Source organism: Echinops telfairi, unplaced genomic scaffold, assembly GCF_000313985.2.
Source record: "Echinops telfairi isolate 266 unplaced genomic scaffold, ASM31398v2 ScPeMD7_2;HRSCAF=8, whole genome shotgun sequence".
In the NCBI taxonomy this organism is placed as follows: domain Eukaryota; kingdom Metazoa; phylum Chordata; class Mammalia; order Afrosoricida; family Tenrecidae; genus Echinops; species Echinops telfairi.
Genome location: NW_022103898.1, coordinates 15,342,134 through 15,352,558, shown reverse-complemented (window position 1 = coordinate 15,352,558; position 10,425 = coordinate 15,342,134). Strand labels below are relative to the sequence as shown.

General features: G+C 43.4%; 1 protein-coding gene across 4 annotated transcripts in view; it reads left to right on the top strand.

The window, feature by feature from the left end:
• The window catches only part of HMGXB4 (HMG-box containing 4), a 42,385-nt gene that overhangs the window by 28,938 nt on the left and 3,022 nt on the right, over positions 1-10,425 (top strand). For all 4 annotated transcript variants that reach the window (XM_045292772.1, XM_045292766.1, XM_004700319.2 and 1 more), the window contains 2 exons: positions 1,376-1,481; positions 1,927-2,096. In XM_045292772.1, the coding sequence (XP_045148707.1) occupies positions 1,376-1,481; positions 1,927-2,096 (276 nt within the window). The remainder of the gene's footprint in view (positions 1-1,375; positions 1,482-1,926; positions 2,097-10,425) is intronic.

The following is a 10,425-nucleotide window of genomic DNA, read 5'->3' as shown; positions in this document are numbered from 1 at the left end:
CAATTGGTGAAACACTGAGTAATTAACCCTTAGTTTCTGGTTTCCATGTCATTGTCACTCTGCCAAGCACCAGGCGAGAGGACATATTTAAACCATGTGGACGTTGTACTGAAATCAGATGTTTACTCCGTGGTTTTGCATTTCAACCTTGTTCTTCTGTCACATGGTGTCATCTCCTTCCGACCTCGTGTGACAAGAGTACAGCTGCTCCAGATGGTTCTCTAGGCCAGGGGTCCTCACACTGCGGCCCACGGGCCACATGCGGCCCGCAGCAGACATTTATCCCGCCTGCTAGGTGTTTTTGCCCCATTTTGTTTTTACTTCAAAATAAGATATGTGCAGTGCGCATAGGAATTTGTTCATAGTTGTTTGTTTTTTTTAACTATAGTCCGGCCCTCCAACGCGTCTGAGGGACAGTGAACTGGCCCCCTGTTTAAAAAGTTTGAGGAGCCCTGCTCTAGGCTGTACTCCTCCCAGGACAGACAGCCAGGTCATTCTTCCACGGAGCTGCTGGCTGGGTCTGATCGCCAGCCTTTTGATTTGCCGCTGGGTGCTTAATCATTGTGCCCTTGAGGCTCAGCCTAGAGTGATGTCAAAATCAATGCCACCGTTGTCTCACGGCATTGACAGGTGTGTGTAATTCAGTTAGAGTGAGCATCATCTCTGAAGCCTCTTCAGTAACCTTCAGCTTAAAAAGTTGTAACGCCCTGCCTGCTCTCCTGTGCTGTTCATTTTGGTCTTCCATGTGGGGGCTAGCCCCACAACCAATTGGGCCCAAGGAGCAGTGGTACAATTAGGGAAAATAAAGAGACAGAAAGAGTGGGGACGGAGGACGGGGGCTCACCTTTCCCGATGTCAGGATCAAGAGACCAAATGTATTTTTCAACTGGTTTATATAGTCTTGGGGCTAGCAAGCCCCCATCAGTCACATATGTAACAAGGTGGGCGTTGGCTTAACTCTTGGATGTCCCTAAGCTCATTGGGGGAACAACCCACAACCAGCATCAGAAGCAGGCAGCAGAAGGGAGTCATCCACCCTTTGAGCAGAGAAGACAATAAAACTTGTTTGCTCTCAGAGATAGGTCGTCTCGAGCTGCATAGCTAGCAGCCAGGCACTTGTAAAAGGCATCTTTAAAGTAGCACTTTAGGCGGGGGAAGTGAGGAATACTGTGAGGATATCCTTCTGTCTGGAAAATGTATATTTGATGTTATCTCTATCTCAGAACTGTTGCGATCTCTCTCTAACTAGAGCCATTCTTTTAAGCCCTGTGGTAGCCAGCGTAGAGACTAGGTCCTCAGTTTCCCACACTCCCATGCCTGCCTTCCCTCTTACTCCTTTGCCCCTTTGATTTATTTGGTCCTAACCCAACTGCAGGTTTGGAAGCAGAAAGCTCAATACTTGCAACACAAGCAGAACAAAGCAGAAGCTACCACGGTGAAGAGAAAAGCATCCGGCTCCGAAGGCGCCGTGAAAGTGAAAGGTAGAGCCAGAGTCCCCTCCGCCCCAATGCCCTGGAGTGCTGTAGCTTACGTGAGAAGCAGATCTCGGTACCCACTAATATTCCTGCATGCCATAGGGTGCCAAATGATGGTCACACTTGGGAAATGGAGGTCAGAGATGACCAAACTGTCAAGGGCCAGGTACAAAATATTGTAGGCTTTGGAGGTCATGCACAAGTTTCTGTCATGCATTCTTCTCTGTTGTTTTCTCTGGGGGTGATTTTGCTTTACAACCCCTAAGAGAGTAAAACCATTCTTCGCTTACAGACCATACAAAACCAGGTCACAGGCTGGATTTGGCACACAAGCCATACATTTGCCAAAGTCTGGTGTCGGTCTCTGAAAAAAAAGAAACTTTAGCCAGAACATGTCTGTGGTGTTCGCGACCGCAGGTGAATTTGATCTGTTTCACCCCTCTCTTCTCAGCTTCTTCAACAGGAGTGCTGTCACCCCAAAAGAAGTCCCCACCCAGCACTATGCTTTTCCCAACCTCACCAGCCAAAGCCCCAGAAACAGAGCCCATTGATGTTGCTGCTCACCTCCAGCTGTTGGGGGAGTCCCTGAGCCTCATTGGCCACCGTCTGCAGGAAACTGAGGTAAGGACAATGGTCAGTGGGGTGAGTCCAGGTCCTTAGATAACTTGGATTCGCATACTCATTCATGGAGGAAATGTACATGAGATGCGGCCAGGTGCTCAGGGCACAGTGATGAAGAAGCCACAATGGTCATAAGAAACATCTGGAGATTTGGGATCGACCTGCTGGTTCTCAAATTTACACTAGTACCAGCCTCTTGAAACGCTGCCCTCCCCCCCCCCAAAAAAAAAAAGAAATCCTTTTATTAAAAGGGTGGGCGGGGCATGGAAATGATGAATACAAATCCTATGGCAGTTTGGATCACTTGAACTTCTAAGAGAGTGACCTGTCTGTGCATTTACAGCAAGATTTTAGGTAGACAGACTAGACTTTGTAGGTCAGGTTAAGAGTTCCTCTACCTCTTTGAAAATAGGTAGCAAACAGAGGATCCTTCAGGACCAGTGCTGAGAGTGGCGATACCAGGAGGGTAGCGGGAGGGTGGGGTGGAAAGGGGAACCGATTACAGGGATCTATATATAACCTCCTCCCTGGAGGATGGACAACAGAAAAGTGGGTGAAGGGAGATGTCGGACAGTGTAAGACATGACAAAATAATAATAATTTATAAATTATCAAGGGTTCATGAGGGAGGGGGGAGCAGAGAGGGAGGGGGTAAAAATGAGGAGTTGATGTCGGGCTTAAATAGCAAATGTTTTGAGAATGATGATGGCAACGAATGTACAAATGTGCTTGACACAATTGATGTATGTATGAATTGTGATAAGAGTTGTATGAGCCCCCAATAAAATTATGAAAAAGAAAGTAAGTAACAAATATGGGGAAATTGGGATTCTCAAGTTCTTTGTTGCTCCGCACTTGAATTATATTGGGTTTTGTGCCCTGGGGAGATCTTTGTCTTTTTAAGCTTCAATTTCAAAATCACTTAACCTACAAAGCTGTCATGTTCCATTTCTATTTCCATATTCAGTTTCTAACCAGATTACCCCTGTGGCTAACCCAGTGGTGAAGTCGTCCAGCTTTCCAATGGTTCTAATAGAACATTTCAGCAAAGAGAGCAGACACCCTCCCAGAAGCCATTTTTAGCTATTCATTCACCTGATCCCATGTGGAAATGGACTGTTACTCAACTACTAAAATACCAAAGGCCTCAAGAACTGAAACTGTATCTTGTTTGATTTTTATTTATTTTTTATATTTAGTCATTCCCATATTTCCTAGCAAGTTAGAAGTAAAAATGATTTAAACACTTTCCACATATCAAATTTTCTCTGATATTCCTATTTAGTTTAGCAAATATTTGTTGAGTACGTAGGTATTATTCCAGGAATTTGGGGAATAGAAAATATGAATAGTAAAGTATAAACAGGAAGTTTCAAGTCTAGCTGGAAAGTGTGTGTGTGTGTGTGTGTGTTTGTGTGTGTGTGTGTGTATGCATATATATACATAGACATCTGTGTTGCTAGGTGCCATCTTGTGGTATTGATTCATAGCAACCCTGTGTACAACAGATGTGTCTAAATATATGTGTGCATACTTATACAAATTTGTATACACACAGGAGGGTTTCAAAAAGTTTGTGGGGAAATGGAGTTAAGAAATAATGTGATTTTCCCACAAATGTTGCAAGTCCCCTAGTACATATATTTAACAGTTTAAAACAAACCAGCTTCTCTGAGTGAGTTACTTATACTTCGTAACCGTAAAAGAAAGCGTCTCAGATTTTCTACTCCACTTTTTTTTTTATAACCACTGTATTAACTCACATACTGTGTGTAAAACCTACTGAAGTTGTCGACGATTTCATTTACTTGGATACACAAGCAGTGCCATGCTAGCAGCAGTCCAGAAATCAAAGAAAGAATCTGTTCCTTTGGGCTCATCTGCTTAAAAGTCCTCTTTAAAGCATTCAAAAGCAAAGATTTCACTTTGGGGACAAAGATTCTTCTCACCCAAGCCATGTTATAAGATGCCCTTGACCCAAGCCTCATGTGCATTCCAGTAAGGAAGATTGAGGAATCGGTGCCTTTGAATTACAGTGTTATGGAAGAACATTGCATATACCATAGACTGCCAGAAGAATAAATAAATCTGTCTTGGAAGAAGTACAGCCAGAGAGTGCTCCTTAGAAGTGAGGATGGCTTGACTTCATCTCATGTACTTTGGGCACGTTGCCAGGAGGAACCAGCCCCTGGAGAAAGACATCCTACTTGGTAAACGAGAGGGTCCGCAAGAAGAGGAAGGCCCTCATCAAGATGGACTAGCGCTTCGCGGCTGCAGTGTAGGCACAGGACCAGGCAGCGTTCCATTGTGCTGCACATACCATACGGTCACTGTGATTGGAACTGACTCAGTGGCACCTAATGACAGTAGTATATTCACAGAACATGGATCCATCGCCACTGTCTAGTTCTAGAACCTTTTTATCACTACACACCCACCCCATCCACCCCTGCGAAAAAAGAGCCCCTACCCATTAGCAGTCACTGTCTGACCCTACTAGTCTGCTTTTTTCAGAACTGTAGTCATTTGGATATATCCTCACAATTTTGCAATTTGCTCATACCACTTAAACTCTTTTATTGCTTTTGTATTTTTATCTAAATAAACCTGCCTGTGCGTACACAAAAATATCCTTAATATCACAAGGGTAATATTCCAGGGAAGTTTTTTGTATTACCACAATGGAAATATATCTATCAAAAATGATTAATGTTCATTTACATACCATTTGGAAATGCATACCACACTTTAGGGAACATTGATCTGCACAGTTTGCTCACTTAAAGATTGAGTACCTAAAAGCTGGCAATATATAGAGTCTAGTTTGCCTCATTTCTAACCCTCTTGTGCTGCAACCACAAGGTTAGCAGTTCAAAGCCACCTGTTACTCTGCACAAGAAAGGTAAACCTGGCTGCTCTCTCGAGATTTACAGCCTCAGAAGCCCTGTACAGGGTTGCTTTGAACCAGAATTGACTCCGTGGTACTGGACTCTCATTCTGTAGTAGGTGCTACCTTAAGTGGTTAAAGGTCTATTGGAGAACATGAGGAGTTAAGCTAGGCAGTACTGTGCAAATGCCCTCCATTTTGCAATCCGACGTAATTATCCTTTTTTATATGTTCTAAGCCATACCCTCATATGCTAATGAGGCAGGATTAAACCAAAAAAACAGCTCACTGCCATTGAGTCCATTCCAAGTGAAAGCAACCCTTTAGGACAGGATAGAATTGCTCCTGTGGGTTTCCAAGACTGTACACTGTTTACAGGAGTAGAAGACCTTACCTTTTCCCCATGGCTGGCAGTTTCAAACTGCTGCCCTTGCAGTTCGCTGCCCTACTAGTAACCACCTCGGCACCAGGACTCGTGAGGCAGGATTAGGGTGGGTTTTATCTTGAGGCGCAGCCTTACAAGAGTGTATGAACCAAATCACACTTTTACTGTGGTTCCACCCTTACCCAAACCCCTTATCCATCCTGGTCATATCCTTACTGAAATCACTTGAATCACACCCTTATTTTAGTCACACCTTGTGTCTCGTTTTTTACTAGGTGCCATCCAGTTCATCGTAACTCAGCAACCTTATGTCCAACAGAACAAAACCTTGTGTGGCCCTGCACCATCATCACCATCGTTGCTATGTTTGGGCCCGTTGTGGCACTACTGTGTAAATTCATCTCACTGAGGTTCTCTGTGCTGGCCTACTGTACCAAGCAGGATGCCCTTCTCTAGGGAGTTGGTGTTGGTGCCCCAGAATCCGTTCTGACCCATATGCATAACAGAAGAAAACACTGCCCAGTTCTGTGCCAGCCTCACAATTCTTATGTCTGAGCCATTGTTGCACGATTGTGTTAATCCATCTCCTTGGGGGCCTTTCCCTCTTTCACTGTCCCTCTCCTTTATCAAACAGGCTGTCCTTCTCCAGGGACTGGTCTCTCCTCACAATATGTCCAAAGTATGTAAGATGAAGTCTTGCCATCCTTGCCTCTAAGGAGAACTTTGGCTTTACTTCTTCCAAGATAGATTGGTTTGTCCCTTTAGCAGTCCCTGGTACTTTCAGTATTCTTCAGCAGCACCATTTTCATTGCATCGATTCTTCTTTGGCTTTCCTCATTCAGTGTCCAACTTTCACATGCGTGTGAGGCAATTGAAAGCACCATGGCCTGGGTCAGGCACACCATGGTCCTCAAAGTAACTTCCTGGCTTTGCAATACTCTAAAGAGGTCCTGTGATTTGTAGAAGGCTATGGAGGACAGTGAGAGCCCAAAACCCATCTGCAGAGTATCTAGTCAGACTGAGCTGGTAGGTCTAGCCACAGCCAAGAGTCATGAGCAGCCTTACTGTCAGGCAGAGACCACTGTCATCTTGAATGTGCTGATTCGAACTCAGTATTGGCCAGATGACTCCCTATAGACCTAACCTGAATTGGTTCTGGGTGCAAGTACCTCTTAGTTGTTCCATGATAGAAATTTCTTCCCTCGCTTTTTTAATGTTAATGGTGGATCTTATCTATCTTACTCATTATTTGTATTTTGGTCTTTTTATTATTATTATTATATCATTACCACCTTATTTCTATGTTGTGTTTTATTGCTTCTGTTGGGTTTCCCAACTTGTGAGGCACAGGACTGGAAACATAAGGATCACACCGGATACAAGTGTTGATATAGGGGATGTAGGGGTGGGGGTGAGGGGTAGGGAGGGGAAAGGGGGTTTCAGGAACAAACACTGAAGGCAGGAGCAGGGAGGGAGCACTGGAACTGACTGATCCCACAACACATTTTAAAGATGATGTAACCATGCGGGGTGGGGCGGATGTTCTAAAACTGTTATGGTGACGATTGCCCAACTCTCCTTGATATGAGTGAACTATTGCATTGTGTGATATGTAAATTATGTGCCCATAAAACTTATTAAAAAGGAGAGAGAGCGGTCCTGTGCAGTGCATTTACCCAGTGCAACGTGTCTTTGATCTCTTGAACTGCTGCTTCCGTGAGCATTGATTTTGGACCCGAGCAAGACGAAACCCCTGACAACTTCAATTGTTTCTCCATTTATCATCATGTGAATCATGTGACCTACTGGTCCAGTGGTGAGGATTTGGGTCTTCTTGACATGGAGTTGTCATCCATACTGAGACTGCAATCCTTGATCCTCATCAGCAAGTGCCTCAGTCCTCCCTTTTAGCAAGCGAGATTGTGTCATCTGCAAACCACAGATTGTTAATAAGTCTTCTTCGAATCCTGATGCCAAGTTCTTCATCTAAGCCAGCTTCTCTGATGATTTGCTCAGCATGCAGTTTGAATACGTATGGTGAGAGGCTCCACCCTTGTCACATGCCTTTCCTGATCTTAAACCAGGTAGTCTTCCCTTTTTCAATTCACACCACTGCCTCTTCATCCATGTACGAGTCCAGAGGGGCACAATGAAATGTTTGGGAATTCCCACATTTCTCAAGGCTACCCATAGTTTGTTATGATGCACACAGTCTAATGCCTTGGCATAGTCAATAAAACACAAGCGAACATCTTTCTGGTATTCTCTGCTTTCAGCCAAGATCCATCTGACTTCAGCAATGATGCCCACGTCCTCTTCTGAATCCAGCCTGGACCTCTGGCAACTCCCTGTCAGTGTACTGCTGCAACCATTGCTGGATGATCTTCAGCAGAATTTTACTTGCATGTGATGTCATTGCTATTGATCTGTAATTTGAGCATTCCTATGAGTCACCTTTCTTTGGAATGGGCACAAATAGGGATCTCTTCCAATCAGTTGACCAAGTAGCTGTCTTCCAAATTTCCTGGCATAGACAAGTGAGTGCTTCCAGCGCTTCAACAGCTTTTTAAAACATTTCCATTGGTATTTCATCAATATCTGGAACCTGGTTGTTGGCTAATGCTTTCAGTGCAGTTTGAACTTCTTCCTTCAGTACCATTGGTTCTTGCTCATTTACTACTTCGTCAGGTAGTCCTTTGTGGTACAATGACTATGTATTCTTGCCATCTTCTTTTAATGCTTCGCATCATTCAGTATTTTACCCATAAAATCTTCCAAGATTGCAACTCAAGGCTGGAATTTTACCCTGAATCGTTTCACTTTAAGATATGCTGAGTGTGTTCTTTCTTTGTGGTTTTCCCACGCTAGGGCTGTGCAGATTTCATTATAATATTTACTTTGTCTTCTCGAGCTGCCCTTTGAAGTTTGCTGTGCAGCTGTTTGACGTCATCATTTCTTCCATTGGCCTTAGCTACTTTATGGTTAAGAGCAAGTTGTAGAGTCCCTTCTGACATCCACTTTTTTACTTTCTTTCCTGTCCTTTGCGTAACCTTTTGCTGTCCTCGTGCAGTATGAAATTTCTTGATGCCCTCCCACAGCTCATACGGTCTTCGGTCACCAGTGTTCAGTGCATTGAATGTTCTTCAGATGATCTGGAAATTCAGGTGGGATAGACTTATGGTCATATTTTGGCTCTAGTGGACTTGTTTTAATTTTCTTCAGCTTCAATCTGATCTTACATACGAGTAATTGCTGAACTATTCTACAGTCGGCCCCTGGCCTCATTTTAGCTCCTGATATGTGCTTCTCTCCATTGTCTCTTCCACAGATGTAGTCAATTTATTTCATTTCGGTGTATTTCATCTGGAGAAGCCATGTGCGTAATTACCATTTGTGTTGATGAAAGATGTATATGCGATGAAGTCATCATTGGTCATGCAAAATTCTGTTGTGCAATCTCTGGTTCATTTCTGTCAAGGTTATATTTTCCAACTACTGTTTCTTCCTCTTTTTCCAACTTTTGCATTCCATTTGTCAGTAATTATTGATGCATCTTGACTGCATGTTTGATCAATTACAGGCTGAAGACAGTAAAGTTGTTCAATTTCTGCATCACCTGCTTTTGCTGTTGACCCATAAACTCCACTAGTAGTTGGATTGCTTGGACTTCCTTGTTTTCCAGTAGACATTATCCTATCTCAGACAGCAGTGTACATTTCAAGATCTAGCTTTTTGACAATGAACACAACACCATTCCTCTTGAATCCATCATTCCCAGCATAGTAAACTTTATGTTTTTTGTTTTTGTTTTTCAAAATGGCCAGTAACAGTAGAATAACAATTTTTACGCATTTTATTTTTGACAACTTCCAGTTTTCTTGCACTCACACTTCATAAATTCCAAATTCCAGTCATTAATTGTTGTTTGCAGCTTTTTCTCCTCATTTTGAGTTGTATGCCATCAGCAAATAAAGGTCCCGAAGGCTTTACTCCATCCACACATCATTATGGTTGATTGTATTTTGAGAAGGCCACTCTTCCTCAGTCAACCTCTAGTAGGGAGTCAGTGAGGAAGATAAAGAAGATAGCAGTGACTGAGAGTGGCCCAGGATCGGGCAGGGCTGCCTTCTGTTGTACACAGGATTGTGATCAACTAGAACCTTCAAGCAGAGGGATTAGGGGGCTACCAGTGGGTAATACTGTTTAGGGCTGTAAAAAGAAACCTGTAAATACGAGGGAGTACCCTCCCAAAAAACAGAATTGCACTGAACAGAGCAGAATTTTTATAATACACTTTATTCCTGCTAGCCGAGCATGGAGCAGCTCACTCTGAGTTAGTACAGCCAGTGGCATTGCCTTGGAAGGTTCTCTTTGGTCACAGTGAATTTTTTTGTAAAAGCAGTTTCATTTGAGCCTCATTTTCTGTGATGGCTGATTTGAGAACAATGTGCAGCTGTTAAATTTTGTTTCTTGCTTGGGAAAAAATGCTACAGAAACTGTGTGGTGTTGAACACAGCTTACATGGACAGCACTATGGGAAAAACAAGCGTACACGTGGTTCTCTTGTTTTAAAAAAGGTGAAATGTCCATTGATTACCTGGTTCTGGGTGTCTGTCAACTTCCCTAATGGACGAAAATGTCGACTTGTAAGGGGTTCGTTCCACCAGATCAGACTGTTAATCAAGCTTTCTATTTAGAGGTTCTGAAAAGACTGTGTAACAGTGGGCAACAAAAAAGGCTTGATTTGTGGCAGATGGGGACTCGTTTTGCCACCACGATAATGCCATCTCAGTGGGCCAGTTTTTGGCAAAAGAAAACAGTATGCTTCTCTTTCCCCATGCACCTGACTCACCTGACCTCACTTTGTGCGACTTCTTTTTGTTTCTGCGAATGAAGAGAGACATGAAAGGGCAGTGGTTTGATGACGTAGAAGAGGTGAAGAAAAAAAATGAGGGAGGTGCTGTCAGACATCCAAACACATAAGTGAAAAATGTTTCCAAGAATGAAATCCCAGATTTGACAAATGTGTTAAGTGTAACAGCGAGTACTTTGAAGGC